This window comes from Leopardus geoffroyi, chromosome A3 (genome assembly GCF_018350155.1).
Source record: "Leopardus geoffroyi isolate Oge1 chromosome A3, O.geoffroyi_Oge1_pat1.0, whole genome shotgun sequence".
In the NCBI taxonomy this organism is placed as follows: domain Eukaryota; kingdom Metazoa; phylum Chordata; class Mammalia; order Carnivora; family Felidae; genus Leopardus; species Leopardus geoffroyi.
Genome location: NC_059336.1, coordinates 62,467,493 through 62,487,886, shown reverse-complemented (window position 1 = coordinate 62,487,886; position 20,394 = coordinate 62,467,493). Strand labels below are relative to the sequence as shown.

The window sequence follows — 20,394 nt, the reverse complement described above, 5'->3', positions numbered from 1 at the left end:
TTATTCTTTTCATGACATAGCAAATGTGTTTCTGTAGAATCCTTATAAAGATTTTAAATGACATTCACCCTTTTCAAAGTCTACTTTTGTTACTAGGAAATTTGAAAATACATAAAAATGTAAAGAAAACACAAAACACAATCTGGACACCTGTAGAAAAGACCCGTTCCCAATTTCCTTTCAATCAAAGAGCATACATAATGGATGAAAAACATTCCATACTGTTAATGAACCATTCTGTCTTCTAAATAACTCTCTTCTTGAATAGTTCTTCTTGTTCCTGAGTAAATATTTTCCCAAGGATAATCTGCTAGAAGTGGAGTGACCAGGTAACTAATTTTTGACAAAGCTGCCCTCTGTTAGCGTGGGTGGGATGGTGACCAGGATATCAGGCAGGTCGTGTTGGAATCCAGCATCCATGCTAAGTCATGCTCACTTTTCTCCTGTAAAAGTAGCTGTGGGAATCCAAAGAGGTAGTGATTTCGTTTGTTTACACAATTACCATTATTCTCCCTAGCAGGAATGCAAGTTCCTTGAAGGCAAAGGGCTGTCTCAACGTTCCCAGACCTATAGCACAGTCGGGCGCAATCAACAAACTTCAAGAAACTTGAGCTTCCCAACGTCCAGTCCTCTTTCAGCTCTCCTTGCCCCTAGGTCAGTGGCTCCCGGGCCCTTTCCTCATAAATGGCACATCTGTCACCTACTGAAATTCTGCCTGCCAGCCGCTCCGCTCCGCGCCCCGAGTCAGGGACTTCCCAAAGCACAAGTCCGGTCTCCCGGCGCGCCAGCACAGCCTGTGGGAACGAGACGCCCAGCTCGCCACTCTGCGCCACCCGGCGCTGGCCACCCCTCGCCCTAGGACTCACAGCTGAACCCCGCGGGGCTGAGAGCCCCACGCCCCCGGCCCGCCCCAGGATCGCGCCGCCGCTTGTTTACTCCCCGGCGCAGCCTAGTCCGACCCTGGGACCCGCCCTCGCCCACCGCCTATTGGCGGAGAAGGTGCCAAGGCTAGCGACGATTGGTCCGGAGGAGGCGGAGGGGTAGGCTGCGCGGGAGGCCGAGAGGGGGCAGCAGGCGATGGCGGCGGCGGCGGCGGGTCGGCTAGGCTGGTTGCTCGCCGCGCTCTGCCTGGGCAACGCCGCCGGAGAGGCGGCGTCGGGCCCGCGAGTGTTGGGTGTCTGTCTGGAAGAAGACGGAGCCGCGGACGCGGGGTGGGCGCGCGGAGGAGAGGTGCGGGCCGCGTCGGAGGCCACCTTCCGCCTGCGCGTCTTCGGCTCGGGTTTGGCCAACAGCTCCTGGTCCTGGGTGGCCCCCGAGGGGGCGGGCTGCCCCGAGGGCGGGCCGGCCGCGGCGCCCGAGGAGGCGGCGGCCCCCACGGGCGAGTGGCGCGCGCTGCTGCGCCTGCGCGCCGAGGCCGCGCGCCCGCACTCGGCGCTGCTGGCGGTGCGCGGGGAGCCGGATGGCTCGGCGGCCCAGGAGACGGCGGCCCCCACGGGCGAGTGGAGCGCGCTGCTGCGCCTGCGCGCCGAGGCAGTGCGCGTGGAGCCGGGCGGCGCGGCAGCTGAGGAGGCGGCGCCGCCCTGGGCGCTGGGCCTAGGGGCGGCGGGGCTGCTGGCTCTAGCGGCGCTGGCGCGGGGCCTGCAACTGAGCGCGCTGGCGCTGGCGCCCGCCGAGGTGCAGGTGCTGCGCGAGAGCGGCTCGGAGGCCGAGCGTGCGGCGGCGCGGCGCCTGGAGCCCACACGGCGCTGGGCCGGCTGCGCCCTGGGCGCGCTGTTGCTGCTGGCCAGCCTGGCGCAGACGGCGCTGGCGGTGCTGCTGTACCGCGCGGCCGGCCAGCGTGCTGTGCCCGCCGTGCTAGGCAGCGCGGGGCTCGTGTTCCTGGTGGGCGAGGTGGTGCCGGCCGCCGTGAGCGGACGCTGGGCGTTGGCACTGGCGCCGCGCGCGCTGCTCCTCAGCCGCCTGGCCGTGCTGCTGACCCTGCCGGTGGCGCTGCCCGTGGGCCAGTTGCTGGAGCTGGCGGCGCGGCCCGGGAGGCTGCGCGAGCGCGTGCTGGAACTGGCGCGCGGGGGCGGCGACCCTTACAGCGATCTCAGCAAAGGCGTGCTGCGCTGTCGGACCGTAGAGGACGTGCTTACTCCGCTCGAGGACTGCTTCATGCTGGACGCCAGCGCCGTGCTGGACTTCGGCGTCCTGGCCAGCATCATGCAGAGCGGCTATACGCGCATCCCGGTGTACGAGGAGGAGCGCTCCAACATCGTGGACATGCTCTACCTCAAGGACTTGGCCTTCGTGGACCCCGAAGACTGCACACCACTCAGCACCATCACCCGCTTTTACAACCATCCACTCCACTTCGTCTTCAACGACACCAAGCTGGACGCTGTCCTGGAGGAGTTCAAACGAGGTAACGTGGGGATATCGGGGAGGGGACACGAATGCCAGAGCCCTCCGCTGGAAAAAGTGGGGGTTTATGGAAGTCTCAACGAAAGGGTCCCATCTTTATGGAGGGCGGTGAGACCTCCGAGTGCCCTTTTAGATGATGCCCTTGCAGCTGTCAGTGACCTTTTGAAATATCATTTAAAAGCTGACTTTTACAGCGGTATAGACAGCAAAATCCCCTTTCCTTGTAGGCCTAATTTAGGGAGCTATGTCCACTTGGTTCTAACCCACCAGCTTTTTTTGTCAGTGTCATTTTTGTGAGTTTTGGCTTTGTAATAGGTCTAAATTCTTAAATAGAAACTAAAAGAATAAAAGAGTATAGTCTCAAGTTACCTGGACGCTGTTATTTGTACACATAATATCAAATTTGGTCTGTGATGTTTCCAGAGATCATTGTTAAGGCCACTGATGAGCTGTTGCTTTGCTGATAACAGAAGGAATGATTCCTAATTTCCTGCAGATGTGAAAGAAACTTCCGCTTTGATTTCACCAGAAACAACTTTATGGATGCTGATTTAGTCTCTCCTTTGTCTGTCTTTTTTTGTTTGTTTGTTTTAACTTCCCCTTTTCTCATGCTGAGTAAGGTCTCTCTGGGTCTCCCTTAACTCCCCATTTTCACCCTCTCTTTTCACCTTGGTTTATCTGAGCAACTCTAAGGTTGCTAGTAAAAACTGAGACCCACCCTCCCAAGCGTCCCAAGGGTGTGAAGGTGTGGGTTCCTCTCTAGTCCTCTCCATTGGCAGGCTTGGGTGTGTTCCCCAGAGCTTGGCTGCTCTTTGTCCACTGGCCATGCTTCTCACACCTGAACTCCTGCAGGATAAGCATGGGGGACACCCAGGGCTGTGGATGGGCTTGACCCTAAAGGCTGCATAATGTGAGGCAGGGTCTTTACCAGAGAGCAGAGGCTCCTGATCTGCTTGGCAGCTGTGAAGTCTCCTGGGCCCAGGCCGCATGGGTGTTGAATAGTTGGGCAGTTACTGTCATTACTGTACCTTAGGATTGGGTGGGAGACTTTGCTCCACAGCTCTGACTGCTTTGCTTGAGAATTTCTTGGTTGCTCTTGGCTGTTTCCCCAAAAAGTGGTTATGCAGCCCCTCTCTGAGTACTCTTCTCTGGGCCACTGTAGTTTCCCAGGCAGTGGAAGTTCTTGTGGCCTGGTGGCCAGCACTTCAGGTCCTGGAGTCCATAGAGGAAGGTTCCATCGTGCCCCTGCCACCTCCCAGCTTGAGACCCTGGGAAGGCTGGACTTGATCTTTTTTTTTTTTTTTTAATTTTTTTCTTGCCCTTAGTATTTAGTTTTTATTGTAATTTTTTTTTAACGTTTATTTATTTTTGAGACAGAGACAGAGCATGAACGGGGGAGGGGCAGAGAGAGAGGGAGACAAAATTGGAAGCAGGCTCCAGGCTCTGAGCCATCGGCCCAGAGCCCGACACGGGGCTCGAACTCATGGACCGTGAGATCGTGACCTGAGCTGAAGTTGGACGCTTAACCGACTGAGCCACCCAGGCGCCCCTGGACTTGATCTTTGGGCGCTGACTTTGAGCAGAGCACTGACTGGTGTGGAGACCAATGAGTGGGGGTCCAGCTAAGAAATGCTGGAAGGCTGAACAAGGGTGTACAGTGGGCCTGGAGAGGAGGTCCAAGAGGGTATTCAGAGGTGGAATTGAGAGGGCTTTGTGGTTCGGTGAAGAGCTGTGGAGTGAGAGGGAGGAGCTGAGGGTGAGGATTGGGGTTTCTGGGTTGGGGGTGGTGTTAGCCTTCTCTGAAGCAGAGCACTTACAGAGAAGGGGATCATTGTGGTGGGGGCGGGGGGGTGGCACAGACGAATTTGTTCTGAACACTGGAATTTGGGATTTGTCTGTGCAGTGTCCCAAGAGGCAGGCTATACCAGTTGATGAGAAATAGGAGGTAAAGACCCAAGCAGGAGATAAAGATCTGGTTGTTGTTATAGCAGTGGTCCCTCAGTCAAGCCACAGGAATGGTGCAAAAGGCCTAACCCCCTGAGGGCACAAGCATAAAAGGGATGGAGGGTAGCAGAGGAGAGGCTGCTGAGGAGAGCCAGAGGTTTAAACGTCCTAGAAGCTAAGGGAAGAGACCACTTACCAAGGGAAGGCAAATGATTCAGGAGAGGCCAGCGTCATGTCATTTGGATCCAGCAACCAGGATACCCTTGACCTTTGAGAGAGCAGATTTGGTGCTATGGTGTGGGGTGATGGAATGTGACAGTTGAAGTAGATGGACCTTCCATGAGGTATGGCTACAAAGAGGAAGCCAGAGAGCAGTTGTTGGGAGAGAACTGGCAGGGGAGAAGGCCTTAGCTCTTTGGTTTTAAGATGGGCGAGTTGGGTGGCTTTGGGTTTAAATGTTGATAGGAAGGAACCGGTGGGGAGAGAATGCCCACAGTCTGGGCTGCTCCTCTTCTGGGGTGGTGGACTCGGAGCAGCTCTGGGGAAGCTGAAGATTGAATGGAAAGCTCTTCAGTCCTCCTTGCCTTCCTCCTCCTGTGGCAGGTGAGGGGCATTCTCGGGGCAGGTTGGCCATATCTTTCCTCTGACATTGGGCAGGCTTCTCTGCTTCTCTTTGCAGTGCAGTCCTTTGGTAGATACCTATTTTTCCTCATTAAAGTCCTTTGTAGCCTTACCCCTTTCTTCATTCTGTTTATGAACAAAGGGCATATTGCAGCCTTTATGGCGCCTGAGGTTTTAGAAATCGATTCCCTTCCCATCTCTCTGCCAAGTGGGTGAGGTGGTGGTGCCCTCTGAATTTCCTGACGCTGGAGTCCTTGGCATCTTGGCAGCTACCATTCCGGGCCCTGTTCCTTTCATTCCTTCAGAGCATTGTCTGTTTTGGAACTTTATAGTCTGGGAGAGGCACCTTCTCTGGTGAGGTGCCCCTTAGTGTGCAGACTTGAGATGACACCGATTATTTTGTGCAAACATTACCAGGAAGTGTGAATACTTCGGAGTTGTGGTAAATAACATGTGTTTTTTTAGAGCTTTTAATCCTGTCATCTTTGTCAACTCCCTAATGAGAACATTCAAGGACATTCAACCAAAGGAGAAATTAGGATGCGTGAGCTTTTCAGAGTCTCTGCTTTAAATGAACTGAGTTCTGGTGCTTGCTTCGGCAGCACATATACTAAATGAACTGAGTTCTGGTCCATTGTCAGAGGCCAGAGGATCCCCACGATTCTGAAAAGAGTCAGAGCTGTTGTGAGGAATGTTATCCTGGCACTTTTCTCATAGGACATGTTCCCACAGTTGCTTTAAAAAATAAAGGAAGGTTGGGCGCCTGGGTGGCTCAGTCAGTTCAGCTCAGGTCATGATAATCATGGTCTGTGAGTTCGAGCCCCGCGTCAGGCTCTGTGCTGACAGCTCGGAGCCTGGAGCCTATTTCAGATTCTGTGTGTGTGTGTGTGTGTCTCTCTCTACCCCTCCCCTGCTCACACTCTGTCTGTCTCTCTCAAAAACAAATCAACAAATAAGTAATATATTAAAAGGTAAAGGAAGGCAAAGGAATTTAAACTCCAGCTGCATTTTTACAAATATTTTAGAAATTAGACATTATGGAAGAGTCTATAATTGAGTACATTTGAGCTTGCTAACTGGAATTAAAACTCCCAAGAGCTTTTGCAGGGCTTTCTGGTTGATGTTGGTAAGATGCACCATCTGCCCCCTTGTCTGTGGCTCCGTAGAACTTGCTTGGGGAGAGCCTGTAGGCAGCCGTCCTGCGGTCTGTGTTAGTGTTTCCAGTCAGCCAGCCAGGGGCCTGTATATTTTCAGGACATTTTTATCCTGTCAGATGAGAAATAAACTTTAATCCCTCCAGCTGCTTGTTCTGTGTGTACCCCTACTGCTTTTTCATGGTTGCCTTCTGGACCCCTTGGACATTGTGTCTAGAGATAAATCACATGGCCATTGTGTTAGGGGATCTTTCAAGGGCTCTGCTTTCATCTGTTTGATATTGAGTGATTCCATGTGGCAGGCCACTGAGAAACTTGTGCCTGTTTTACAGAAGTTGGAAAGTGGGGCACCTGGGTGGTTCAGTTGGTTAAGCATCCGGCTCTTGATTTCGACTCAGGTCATGATCCCAGGGTTGTGGGATCGAGCCCCACATCATGCTTAGCATGGAGCCTGCTTAAGAGTCTCTCTCTCCCTCTGTCACTTTCTCCATTCGCACATGGCATTCCTCTCTCTCAAAACAAAAACAAAAACGTTTGTGGGCACCTGGGTGGCTCATTCATTAAGCATCTGACTTCAGCTCAGGACACGATCTCTCTGCTCTGCTCATAGTTTGAGCCCCACATCAGGCTCTGTGCTGACAGCTCAGAGCCTGGAGCCTGCTTCGGATTCTGTGTCTCCCTTTCTCTGCCCCTCTCCCGCTCATGGTCTGCCTGTCTTTCTCTTTTTCAAAAATAAATAAACATTAAAAAAAATAAAAAAAAACTGTTTGAAAGCAAGGGAGAAGTTAGTCCATTCTAAAGGTAACCTGGAGCTGAAATGAGTTCTCTGTCTTAGATGGTCATCTAGAACCTGGGCTCTGGTTCCCAGAATCTGACCAAAATTGTATGTTGAGCTTTGGTGTTTCCCCATGAGGGCTGTCTTACAAGGGCCTTGCCTTGGCCCTTGTAGAAATGATGTCTGTCTGCCAGTGTGAACCATTCCCAGCACAGATACCCAGTGCTGGGAAGCATCTAGAAATGCTGAGTTCCTCATTCAATGCTTCTGTCTCAGCAGGAAAGAGCAGGTAGTTCTAGGCAACCCCTGGCCTTTTCCTCCTGGAAGCGGGAAAGATGGTATAGTCATTTCTGCCTTTAATTTTTGTCTGAGGATGTTAGAGCATCCTAGAAAACGATACTTTTCTTTAGAAGGGCTCCTGTGCTGGAGAGAGTACCTTGGCCACCTGTAACTCACCCAGAGGGGAGGATTTCCTAAGATTCGGGTTTTTTGTTCTCTTCAGTGAAAGTCAGTTGAGTGTGGTGGTTAAGAGAACAGATTCAGGAGCCAACTGCCTGGGTTCAAATCTCATGGGTTTTTTTTTTTGTTGTTTTGGGGTTTTTTTTAATTTTTTATTTATTTATTTATTTTTTTTTTTGAGAGAGTGCACACAGACATAAGCAGGGGAGGGACAGAGAGAGAGGGGAACAGAAGATCTGAAGCAGGCTCTGTGCTGACAGCAGAGAGCCTGATGTGGGGTTCAAACTCATGAACTGTGAGATCATGACCTGAGCTGAAGTCAGATGCTTAACCGACTGAGTCACCCAGGTGCCCCATCAAATCCAGGTTTTGCACTTGGGTGAGTCACTGAACCTTTTCTTGGTCTCAGTTTTCTCTGCAAATTGTAAATGGGAATAATGTTCTGTTCCTTCATAGAGTTGTTGAAGGATTTGTAAGTTAATAACTGAATAAAGCCCTTAGTGGCCAGCACACAGTAGGCATGAAATGCTGCAATCCTTCACGTCTCAGGTACACATTTTTTTTGTGTTTCAACTTCTCTGCAATCAGGATGTATCTCACAATTGAGGACATCTTAGATTTGATGAAATATAGTTAAGTGTTTTCTTTTTATTCTTTTAGAGCCTCATTCCTTTCTTGATGACCTGGCCAGTGGTCTAATAATAATAGCTTTTGGTTGACTGGACATTTTGTTCAATCTAAAGTTGGAGCAGAGGTCTTCCTGCACCTGACACTGGGGGGTGGGGCATGGATACTGAAAGAATGAGGCAGTGTGTGCCAGACAGAGTTCCAGAGAATGTGTTTCTGAACTCTGTTCACTACACTGTAATTAAACCCAAGGTATGTAAAGTATTATTCACACAAAGAAGTGAACTTGACTTTTTTTCTTTACTGAAAGATTCTTTTTTTTTTTAAACTGAGAGATTTTTGAAGCAAATACTCCCTTACGTGGATCCAAGCTAGCTTTTACCTTAAGTTTTTTTCATCAGTAACAAAGGCCGAGGTGAGTTTCTCTTAGTTCTGTATCCTAGTCCTGCACAACCCCTTCTGCAGCCCCTGCCCACATGTGGTTGTCAAGTTCTTGAAAGGTAGTTGGTCTGAACTGAGGTGTGCTGGAAGTGCCTAACACACACCAGACTTCAAAGACAGTGCAAAAAAGGAAAATATGTTTCAATCTTTAAAAAATTTTTATTAAAAAAAATTTATGTATTTGAGAGAGAGAGAGAAATAGCAGGTGAGGGGCAGGGGGGTCGGGGGGAGGGAATCCCAAGCAGGCTCTGTGTGGTCGGTGCAGAGCCCAATGTGGAGCTCTGTCCCATGAACCAGGAGATCATGACCTGAGCTGAAATCAAGAGTCAAAAGCTTAACCGATTGAGCCTCCCAGGCACCCCTAATTTATTTAAATTTTTAATTAATTAATTTTTTTTTTTTTTAAGATTTTATTTTTAAGTAATCTCTGTACCAACTTGGGGTTCAAACTCACAACCCAGAACCCATGCTCCACTGACTAAGCCAGCCAGGGGTCCCTGTTTTGATGTTTTTATATTGATTGAATGTTGAAATATTTTGGCTATATTGAGTTAATAACATGTTGTCAATTAATTTCACCTGTGGTTTTTTTGTTTTGTTTTGGTTTTTGTTTTTTAATGTGGCTACTCAGAAATTTACAGTGACCTGGGTAGCTTGCATTTTTTTTCTTTTGGACAGGTATAAAGTTTTGTAGATAAAAAAAAGTAGATTCTTGAAGTTTTCTCAATATTCCCCAGCACTCTGAGGCTTGGGCTTTTTCAAGCTTACATTTCTTTATCAAAGAAAGAAACAGAAAGCTAATCTGAAGAAGAGGAAGGTGAACAGTTCCAGGCTGCTGCTCTTCCTTCCACACAGTTGGGGCTCTGACTGGCTGATTACCATTTACCATCTTCTCCCTGGATAACTTTCATAGATAGACCTTGGCTTCTGGAAATAAAGGACAGCTTTCCGAATTGGGAAAACTTCCCTAGGAGAGTCACTGGGTGGCCCCTCTCTGCTCTGCCATTTAGATTGTCCCAGAGGAGGCTGTGCTTCTGGAGTTGGTGCCCTTGTGTGTGCAACCCTATTGCGCCTGTCTTAGTCTGATGCATCCTTGTCTATGCCATGTTCATTTAGACCAGAGGCTGACTCTGCTCTGCCACTGCCTGGGTGGCCTTGTGTGGGTGAACATAGTGTCTGAGATCTAGGTTCCTCCGATGTAAAGTGAGTCCCACCTTGTGCCTGGCACCTTGTAGGAAAAACATCAACTTCTGTCCCTTTGGTGAGCTTGTCACAGGTGGGAGTAAGCAAAACGGGAGGCCCCTGGCAAGCTGTAATCTGAGTGTCCCCTCCCCCAGGGAAGTCCCACCTGGCCATCGTGCAGAGGGTGAACAACGAGGGTGAAGGTGACCCCTTCTACGAGGTGCTAGGCCTGGTCACCCTGGAGGACGTCATTGAGGAGATCATCAAGTCTGAGATCCTGGATGAGTCTGAGGATTACCGTGAGTCTTGACTACTGGTAGTGTTCCATCTCAACTTTTAAGCCTACTGAGACGTATTGTGTGCATCAGAGGACAATAGGTCTCCGTGTTGCTGAAAATGAGGCTGGATCTCCAGTCAGAGCTGTTACCTAGCCAGGCCCCTCTCCCCTTAGCTTTGCCTCAGGTCAGGTGTCGGAGGCCCCACACCTGCGCCTGGCTGGGGAGCCACGGCCTTTACAGTCTCAGTGCTTGCCTGGGGCTCTCATCACAGCTGCATTGTTTGGTTTCTCCAGCACAGAGGGGACACTCTGCCCTTTATGGGCCTTTCCCAATCTCCTGTTTGCCTTGGCCCTTACTTTCTCATGTTCTTTTGTACAGTACAGAAACGTTTCCTCCAAGTATCCCATTCTTTACTGTTAAGAGGATCTTTCCAAAACAGAAGATTCTGGGGCCTGTCTTAGAAGTGTCTGCCTCTTGGGATGATGGCTGAGATCTGTAGGGTAGACACAGAACCCATGCTCGATGGCTGAGGTCTCACATGCACACTTGGGACACTGAACACCCCACCCCTGTTTGTTATCAGGTGAATCACTTTGCCCATGCATCTGTCCCCCAAATGCAGCCTCTTTAGTTTGGTGCCTCAGGTTGCCATAGGCATGTGGACATCAGGTTAGCTGCTGCTGTTTAGCACCAGTTATCTGCAAACACGTGCTTTCTGGTGAGGGGTCTCTTAATGACCAAGAATGTCTATTATTTTTACAAGTGGTCTTGCTGTCATACCAGTATTATCTCCCAACTCTGAGGAGAAGAGTAGTCGCTTTCCATACTCCCCCGGGATAATATAGCAGGAATATGGGTTGCTGCCCCCTCCCATCCCCAAGAACCTCCAGGCCTTGGCTTGGTTGTGTTGATTGGAGGGCTACTGATGGCTCAGCAGGCCTTCTTGCCATTGTAGGAGATGCCACAGTGAGGAAGAAGCCTGCTTCTCTGAGTGCCCCTCTCAGGCGGAAAGAGGAATTCTCCTTGTTCAAGGTGTCTGACGATGAATATAAAGTGAAAATCTCGCCTCAGCTGCTCTTGGCCACCCAGCGCTTCCTGTCCCGAGGTGAGGGTGAAGGGTGGGCCTTGTCTTTGCTCTCTTGCTCCCCGTCCAGTGGGTCAGGAGACCTCCAGGCGGACACCAAGTGTCCCCTCATTCCCAGTAAGGACAGTGTCCAGAGCTTGTGCTTCTCTCTGTAGCCCTGTCAGCATCTCAGGGCACCTGAGTGGCAGCTCCTGTCTGCCAGGTGGCTGAGAGCTGGGGCCAGGCTGGTGCCACCTCTGGCGAGCCACAGCAGTGGGTGGGTGTGTGCCTGCCCAGTTCTCTTGTATTGGGGAGGTGACTTGGCTCATGTGGGGCAGCAGGAGTCGGGTGTGGCTGTGCAGGCCACTTTGGGCCTGGTGGACACTGTCCCTTTTTTCCACCACGGGGCAGAGGTGGATGTATTCAGCCCCCTGCGAATCTCCGAGAAGGTCCTGCTGCACCTGCTGAAGCATCCCAGCGTCAACCAGGAAGTGAGGTTTGACGAGAGCAACCGTCTGGCTGCCCACCATTACCTGTACCAGCGCAGCCAGCCGGTGGATTATTTCATTCTCATCCTGCAGGTAACTGGGAGCCCAGACTGGGGCCTCCCACTTGCTCAGAAACTAGGGAAGGGTCTGAGAAGAGGGAGGATCATCCAGATACACACCCCCTGAATAACTGGGGTTGCTGCTTTCTCCTTGTGCTCTCTTCCGGCAGGAAAGGTAATCTGTCCGCATCTGTTTCTTTCCCTGCTCCTCCTTCCTTTCCCTACACCTCCCAGGGCAGGGTTGAGGTGGAGATCGGGAAAGAGGGCCTGAAGTTTGAGAATGGGGCCTTCACCTACTATGGAGTTTCTGCCCTGACAGCACCGTCCTCAGGTAAGTCACAGCCCTCTGGGAGTGGAACGCTGGGTTCAGCTGCTGGGCTGGGCAGAGTCTGACCTGCCTGGCTGCTTGCTGGGGGAAAGGTTCTGGCCTCCCTTTCTTCTAGGTGTTCCTGTGTGTGTGTGTCTGTGTTTTAATGTTCATTTGAGAGAGTACACACACGTGCACACTCGCAAGCAAGCAAGCGGGGGGAGGGGCAGAGAGAGGGAGAGAGAGAATCCCAAGATAATCTCTGAGCTGTCAGCTCAGAGTCTGACTTGGGGTTCAATCTCATGAGCTGTAGATCACGATCTGAGCTGAAATCAAGGGTCGGACACTTAATGGACTGAACCACCCAGTTGCCCCGTCCTGTCAGACATTCCTCTTTGGGACAGGCTGGCTTTTCTCATCTCTGCTGCGTCGAGGGAATGGGCAGCATTTCTTTGGGGCTCATCTTTGTTGCTCGCTCCTACCCCTGCTAGCCTTTCCCAGGAGGAATTGTGCTTGCCATCCTTCTCTATGTTCTAGCTATCTGTGGGGTGGATGTTAGAGACTGCATTTGTCCCCACCAGAGATGTCACTGTTTGTTTCTTCTGATAGTTCACCAGTCCCCAGTGTCCTCGCTCCAGTCCATCCGCCATGACCTGCAGTCTGAGCCAACCGATGGTGGCCGCTTGTCTGCATACTGTCCTGACTACACCGTGCGGGCCCTCTCCGACCTACAGTTCATTAAGGTGACTGGGCTGCTCATGGGTACTGGCTTTTAATCAGCTTTGTGTCCCCAAGGGGCTGAACCAGCTGGTCACAAATTTGTATGGATTAAAAGTAGATTCTAGTTGAGTCACCCTGAGAGTTCACACACAGAGCACGACCTTGTACTTGCTCTGAAGGACAGACGGCCTTGGCCCCTGGAGGCCTGATTGCTGACAGTCTAGTCCCGTCACTGGGACTGCACCCAGTTTCCTTTTGAGATCTTAAAAACACTGCTTGATTGCTCCCCTCTTCCCTTGACTTGCTTAAAGTTCTTCATTTTTCTTGGTCCTGCTGAGTGTGACTCTCCCACCTAGTTCTGGTGCTTGTGGGCAGGAGGGAGAGGTGTGATCTTTCATACCTCACTTTCTCCATCTGGCTTCACGAGTCGCACCTCGTGGTAATGCTTCCTGTCTTCTAGGTCACGCGGCTGCAGTACCTCAATGCACTCCTGGCTACTCGAGCCCAGAATCTGCCACAGTCCCCGGAGAGCGCAGACCTCCAGGTCATCCCAGGCAGCCAGATCAGGCTCCTCGGTGACAAGACAGCCACAGCAGCAGGTGAGCCCCTCATGGCCACATCCCACCGTGTGTCAGCCCAGAGGGAGTTCATGTCCTGTGCCGTCCTTGCTGTTCGCACACACAGACTCACTCTCTCTGCCCTCACTCTGCCTTGCATTCTTCTTTCCTTGTCCCCTTTTTTGCCCATCCTCTCCTCTTTCTCTTTTCACTGGTTTTAAAGCTTGGATGACATTGCGCTGTAGACCAGCTGGCGTTGAAAGTATGTTAAGTTAGCATTTTCTCTGGAGGGCTGTTAGGATGGATTGACTTAATTAGAGAATAGTTGCTAAGTGGGAATAAGGTCAAGCTCAGACACTCTTGGTCATTTAGGATTAGAGTTAGGTCACCTGAAAAATGAAGATCTAGGTCACCAGTGGGCCTGGCTCAGAAGGTGGCTGGTCGACACCATCCCAGAAACCAAGAAGGGTACTTGTTGAGACATTCAGTCAGGTGAAGCTAATATTTAAGGCGTGCCCTTCCCATCCAGGGTTCCACTTTGAGCAGGAGTATCACGTTGGAAGAAATAGACTTTGCAGTGTGAGGTGGGTTGTGGGATGGGAAACCACGCCTTCAAGAGCTAAGGAGGGAAAATAAGCCTATGGAGAGAGGCCTTTGGGTAGGAGTGGTAAAAAGTCAGGGAACTTATTTTCCTTACTACTCAAGAAGGTACTTTTATTCTGATTGAGCTCCTGAGTTGGGGTTAGAGATACACTCCAAGGCTGAGTGGTGCTGGAGGAGTGGGTGGGGCTTCCACAGAGGCCACCGGCTGCCCTGGGCACTCTGCATTGGGGACACTGAACTCATTTGAACGCTTACTCTGCCTGACACTGTACTAGGAGCTTTCCTTGTCCTAACTCATCCAAGAAAACTTCCCAGCCATTTTCAGAGGTGGTAGTGGTAAGGTGCATTTTACAGATGAAGAGTCAGAAGCAGAGAGAGACCTAGGCACTCTGGCTTGGAACCTGTGCCTGCCCTTGGCCTTGGTGTCTCATAGGGGACAGCTCTGGTTACTTAAGCCCACACTTGAGAACACGAATATGTTTTTATGGTAGAAAGATACTTTCTGAGAGGTGACATGTAGGTGCAAGGGACAGAAAGCCCCACCCTGGGCCACGTTAGCGGCTCAGCCTGAGTGCTTCATCTCTGTGTTGGTAAAAGGGGGCCCCAATTTGAGGTGTGCTGCTCAAACCCTGGATCTGGGTGTTTGAGCCTTTTCTCCGTGAACGTGCACTGAGAGGTGGTGTTCTGCCTTTTAGGACTGATCACAGGTCTGTATTTACTGTGATATTCTGTTGTTTTGTGAGATGCCACTTGTATAGAGGTTCACACCATCTCATTAGACTTGGGTCTCAAAAGCCAGTATGTTGTTCTTTCAAAATGTGAGCATTGGTCTTGGTTTTCTCAGCGTGAACTCTGTGTGGCTCCATCTGCTACTCAGACTGCACATGTTCTTTTCAAGGTGTAGACCTAAATCTAAGAAGGATGGTTTTTCCTTCGTTTCCTTTTTTATTACACATGCAGTGTTTTACCGTCCTTTTTTGGCTTCAGCTGTTCATTGGGCAGTCCTGTAAGGGACTACAGGTATCCCCAAAAGTTTGCTTGGCGCTGCTTTGCTTTTACGAAGTATCTACGTCCGTGCCTGTTTTCACTAACTGAAAGAAATGCGAAGAGGACTTTTGCTTTATGAAATGGTGGTTGCATCTTCGCTCTCTGCCATTCTGGCTTACAGAAGGTTCCATAGCAACACTCTACTTTGGGAAAGCAGGGAAACCTGTAATTTACAGTGGCTCTGTGGGTCATTTTCCTCTGTGTAATGGATTAGCATCCCCTGTTCTGTTGCCATGATGTTGCTTCTCCCTTAAGTGCGCCCTGACATTTGTCCCTAGTGGGGCTTGCCTGCTGTGCTTGTGCTCCTGCCTCGGCTCCCAAAGTTCTTGCTGCAGTCTCTCTGGTGGGTGGCATTCTGCTGCCCAGGAGAGCTTAGTGTCGCTGCACACATGGTGTTGCTGGGGACATTGCCTAAATAGTGTAGGTCAGAACTATCCCCTGATTGACTTTGGCACTAGATTTCCTGGCAGACAAATGCCTTTATTGAGATGCTTGGAAGGCACAATCATTTTTAACTGCCTACAGCAGGGGTCGGCAAACTGGCCAGCTGCCGGTTCTTGTAAATAAAGTCCTATTGGACTCGACCTGCTGGTTTATGGGTTGTATATGGCTGCCTTTAGCTACAACAGCGGAGTTGAATTGTTGCCACGGGAACCATGTGACCTGCAAACCCTAAAAATATTGGCCCTTTACAGAAAGTTTCCTGACCCCTGGCCTGCCATTTCAAACTCGGGGTAACTACTGCGCAACGACCATTCACAGAGCTGATTTCCAAGGGAGAGTCCACTCCAGACGCTGCGCTTCCTGCTCCCTCTGGTTCTGAGGCTCAGGCAGCATGTTTGCACGCCGCCACCCAGGCCCCCCACCCCGCCCAGCGCATCTGTGCCCGCGGTGCTGCCCAAGCCGACAGGCCCTGCCGGCGCAGCTGCATAGCTGGTTTCCTCTTGTCTCTCTCCCCTCTGCTCTCTCTAGCCTTCCCCGTAGACCTTTCCCTCTTTGGCACATTTGGAAACTGCAGTTGATAATTGACTGTGGACTAGTGAGCATTTTTTGTTTTCAGAAAACACCCAAGGTAAATATCTTCCCTTTCACTTTCTCTTTGCTTTCCTTCCCCAGCCCTCTAGCTGCTGGGAGGAGCCCTGGAAACCGCTCCCACTCCCACCCCTGCCTGGGAGGTGTTTCTCTTGGGGGGTGGGAGGGTGAGTGGGCCCTTCCTGTCCCTTGTTCCTACTTTTCATTTTTCTGGAAGACAGGAGGGGTCATGAAATACCCAGCACTGGAAACTAAACCTTCCTTCCAGTGCAGGTGTTTTATTGTCCAGGGTGGGCTCCTCTCGTCCAGCATTTATGGCCTTGGCCTCCCATGAGCAGAACCCCCCTGCCCTGCTTTCCTGCCTCTCAGTGATGCATCCCCTCCTCCCAGTGGTTTTCTCTTGTGATGTGGAGTTAGCCTATTTTCCTAACTCATCACTCCCAGCTCTGCCTTGATACTGAGGTGTCCTGAGGCTCCTCTGTCTTACCCACCCCTTCTTGTCCTGAAGACAATTTTAACACTTGGTTTTGATAAGGCCTGCTCCCTTTACTGATTTTGATATTAATTTTCCTTTCCCTCTCTCCTCTAGGGCCCAACCACAGCAGACCTGGCCTCCCAGCGGAGGAGAGCCCTGGGCGGAACCCAGGGGTTTAACTGCTTGCCAGGCAGCCCCAAGTGTGGGCAATGGACAAGCACGTGGGGAACTGGAGAGCCGAGGAGTAGCTTCCCGTCAGCCTGTCCCCATCCCCTCCAGGCCACGTTTTAGATGGCCCTTATAGATGTCGGTCCTGGGCTGTCCTCAGAACCAGACCTCAGTGCCAGGAGCCTTCAGCAGGTCCTGCCCTCCTTTAGGAAATGGGGGTTAGCTGGGGCGCAGCCCTCCAGGCCTGCTTCTGAAGGGAATGGAAAGAACACTGTCATCTCCGGTCCCCAGGACCCAGCCTTCTCCCTGTGACAGTGCAGTGTGTTTATACCTCTTTGGGCCAAGCCATGATGTGAGTGCACGATTACTGCCTTTATGTGGCCGTGACCTGTACTCACTTTGCTTTTAATTTGCCAACTTTCTGCTGCTGGCAGCACTTTTTGAGCAAACCAAGAGCACTAGTTTTGGCTGGGGGTTCACATCCATGACCTTGGCCACAGTGAACTATTTGGCTTCCCTTACAATGCCATGTTTCAAAGCACATGCCCCTGCCTGTTGCGTGTGCCAAACCTAGAAGAAGCACGATGACCCACAAGTATGTCCCACTGTCCTGCTCCCTCCTGTGGAGGTTGCTTCTCTGAGCCCTGAGCTCAGAGCCCTGAGCAAGCAAGCTGGCCCCCAGTGGCACTGAGGAGTCCTGCTCTTTCTGCTTCTCAGCCTGTCTTGCTTAGTTGCCACTAACAGTATTTGTCTTTTTCTGTGTTTTAAGAAGAGGTCATACATGGGAGGAAGGGGTCTGCTGCACCTAATCCTTTCTTAGTTGCTGGATCCCAGGGAGATTAACCAACTGCTAGACCTGTTTTTGTACCTTCTTCCTAGGCCTCTGTGGAGAGCTGTATGCCTGTAATTTGCAGGGAGAACAGCAAGGGGGAGGAGGGAAGGTTGGTTATACACCAGGCAGATCCTCATCCCCTTTCTTAAAAAAAAAAAAAGAACAGGACATCAGGTTTTTTTATACCCCTGAAACATTTCAGCTCTCTGCTTTTTTTGCTATTCTTAGCTACAGGGTTTTAGAGAATTGGGAATAAGAAGGCATTTGTCTTTTTCTTCTGGTTTACCCACATTTACCTTCCACAGTTCCTCAACGGTGTAGAAACTGGGGCATCATAGAGACAGGATCTCAGATTGGATAGGGAGGGAAGGAGGATTTCTGGAACTTTTCTCAAAGGAATTTGGATCCCTTATCTGGGACTAGTGGGAATGAAAGCCAAAGAACATTGGCATGCTAACTTAGAAACTGTTCTCAAGGAAGTCTAAGAGCAAACCCAGGTGGGAAACAGATACTTAGACATCATCTGTCTCCAGAACAATGGTTCTTAACTTTGGCTGCACATTAGAATCACCTGGCAAATTAAAAAATACGGGATACCTGGGGCCCACCTTCCAGGGAGCCTGATTTAATTGGTCTGGGTATCAGGATTTTATTTTTTTTTTTGGAACAATTTTAATTTTTTTGTTTTTAAAGTAAGCTCCATACCCAGTGTGGGGCTTGAGCTCCCAACCTTGAGATCAAGAGTTGCATGCTCTACTGACTGAGCCAGCCAGGTGCCCCTGAAATAATTTTAGATTCCCAGAAGAGTTCCATATACCCTTTCCCTTAATGTTAATATCTTACATAACATTGGTACACCTATCAGAACTAAGAAAAAATTAACATTGGTACAAAACTGTTAACTAAATTACAGACTTTACTTGGATTATATCAGTTTTTCCAATAATGTCCTTTTTCTGTTGCAGGATCCAATCCAGGATACCAAGTTGCATTTAGAGTTATTGCTTACTTTTTTTCTAACTAACTTTTTATTTTGAAACCATTACAGATTCATAGGAAGTTGCAAAGCTAGAGGTACCCTTCACCCAGTTTTCCATAATGGTTACTTCTTACATAGTTATAATACAGTATCAAAACCCAGAAGCTGACACTAGCACAATGTGGGTGTATAGTTCTCTGTCACAAGTAGATTTGTGTAACCGCCACTCCAGCCTAGATAGAGCTACCCCATCACCACGAGGATCTCCCTCCGGGCACCCTCTGAGAACCACACCCACCCCCTTGGCCTCCATCCCTAATCCCTGGCAACCACTGTTCTAAGATTTTGTCATTTCAAGAATGTTGTGTGAGATCATATAGTATGTAACCATTTGGGATTGGCTTTTTTCACTCAGCATAATACTCCAGAGATACATCCAGGTTGTTGTGTGTGTCAGTAGTTCATTCCTTTTGATTGCTGCATTGTATTCCTTGATATACTCCTTGTCCCGTTGAAGGACATCTGGGTGGTTTCCAGTTTTTGGCTATTCCGAATAAAGCTGCTATGAACGTTCATTACAAGTTTTTGTGTAAACATTGGTTTTCTGAGGTAAATGTCCAGTAATGCAATTGTTAGGTTGTATGGTCATTGCATAGTTGTTTGTTTGTTTGTTTTTTTAATGTTTATTTTTGGAGACAGCAGAAGGCAGGGAGAGGGGCAGAAAGAGAGGGGGTCAGAGGATCTTAAGTGGTCTCCACACTGCCAGCAGAGAGCCTGAAGTAGGGCTCAAACTCATGAACAGTGAGATCATGACCTGAGCCTACATCAGAGGCTTGACTGAATGAGCCACCCAGGTGCCTCTCTGCATGGTTAGTTTTTTAAACAAACTGCTACATGTCTTTAGAGTAGCTTTACAATTTTATGTTCCTATTAGGGATGTGTGAGTGATCTAGTTTCTCTAAATCTTCATTTGGTATTGTCACCATTTTTTATTTTAGCCATTCTGGTAGGTGTGTAGTGATATCTTTGTGGCTTCTAGTTGTATTAACAGAATGGCTGACGTGTATCTTCTCGTGTGCTTATTTTGTGAAATACCTGTTCTTTTGCCTTTTTTTTTTTTTTCTAATGTTTTATTTTTGAGAGAGTGCAAACTGAGGAGGGGCAGAGAGAGAGAGGGAGACACAGAATGTGAAGCAGACTCCAGGCTCTGAACTGTCAGCACAGAGCCTGATGTGGGGCTCGAACCCACAACTGTGAGATCATGACCTGAGCTGAAGTTGAACATTCACTGACTGGGCTACCCAGGTGCCCCTTGCCCATTTTCTTTTAGGTTCTGTTTATTTTGAGAGCACGAGCAGGAGAGGGTCAGAGAGAGAGGGAGAGAGAATATCCCAAGCAGGTGCTGCACTGTCAGCGCGGAACCCAGTGGGGGGCTCGAATTCACGAACTGCGAGACCATGACCTGAACTGAAACCAATAGTTGGACGCTCAAACAGCTGAGCCACCCAGGTGCCCCGCTTTTTGCCCATTTGTAATTGGTTTGGTCTTTCACTGTTGTTTTGAATTCTTTATATATTCTAAATACTAGGATTTTGTTGGATTTTTGGTTTGCAAATATTTTCTCCCAGTCCCTTATTTTTTTCATATTCTAAACAGGATTCTTTATAAAGGAAAAGTGTTTAATTTTGATGAAGTCCAGTTTACCCGTTTTCTTTTATGGATTGTGCTTTTGGTATCATGTCTAATCTTTACCTAGTCCTAGATCCCAAAGATTGTCTAGGTTTTTTTTTTTTTTGTTTTTGTTTTAATTTTTCAAATGTTTCTGAGAGAGTGCAAGTAGGGGAGGGGCAGAGAGAGAGGGAGACACAGAATCTAAAGCAGGCTCCAGGCTCCGAACTGTCAACACAGAGCCCAATGTGGGGCTTAACCCCAGGAATCAAGAGATCATGACCTGAGCCAAAGCTGGACACTTAACTGATTGAGCTGTCCAGGTGCCCCTCTTGTTTTTTGTACAATCTTTACAGTTTTATGTTTTACGTTTAAGTCTGTGATCCATTTGAGTTAATTTTTGGGCAAGATTTAGGTTATTTTTGTTTTTAATGTTTGAGAGAGGGAGACATAGCAAGTGCACGTGGGCAGGGGAGGGGCAGAGAGAGAATCTGAAGCAGGTTCTGCTGTCA

General features: G+C 49.7%; 1 protein-coding gene across 3 annotated transcripts; it reads left to right on the top strand.

Moving 5' to 3' along the window:
- Nucleotides 1-1,052: 1,052 nt before the first annotated feature.
- Nucleotides 1,053-18,789, top strand: CNNM3 (cyclin and CBS domain divalent metal cation transport mediator 3). Of its 3 annotated transcripts, XR_006703415.1 has the most exons (9): nucleotides 1,053-2,404; nucleotides 9,762-9,905; nucleotides 10,840-10,989; nucleotides 11,359-11,528; nucleotides 11,729-11,825; nucleotides 12,411-12,544; nucleotides 12,982-13,120; nucleotides 15,701-15,800; nucleotides 16,350-18,789. XR_006703415.1 is itself a non-coding variant. In XM_045445849.1 (8 exons), exons 1-8 carry the CDS (start codon nucleotides 1,078-1,080, stop codon nucleotides 16,412-16,414), a joined length of 2,226 nt encoding a protein of 741 aa, XP_045301805.1. In that variant the 5' UTR covers nucleotides 1,053-1,077; the 3' UTR covers nucleotides 16,415-18,789. The 3 variants fall into 3 exon arrangements, 2 of the variants coding, with proteins under 2 accessions (XP_045301805.1, XP_045301804.1); XM_045445849.1 differs by lacking the exon at nucleotides 15,701-15,800; XM_045445848.1 differs by lacking the exon at nucleotides 16,350-18,789 and having other exon boundaries at nucleotides 15,424-15,787.
- Nucleotides 18,790-20,394: the final 1,605 nt, after the last annotated feature.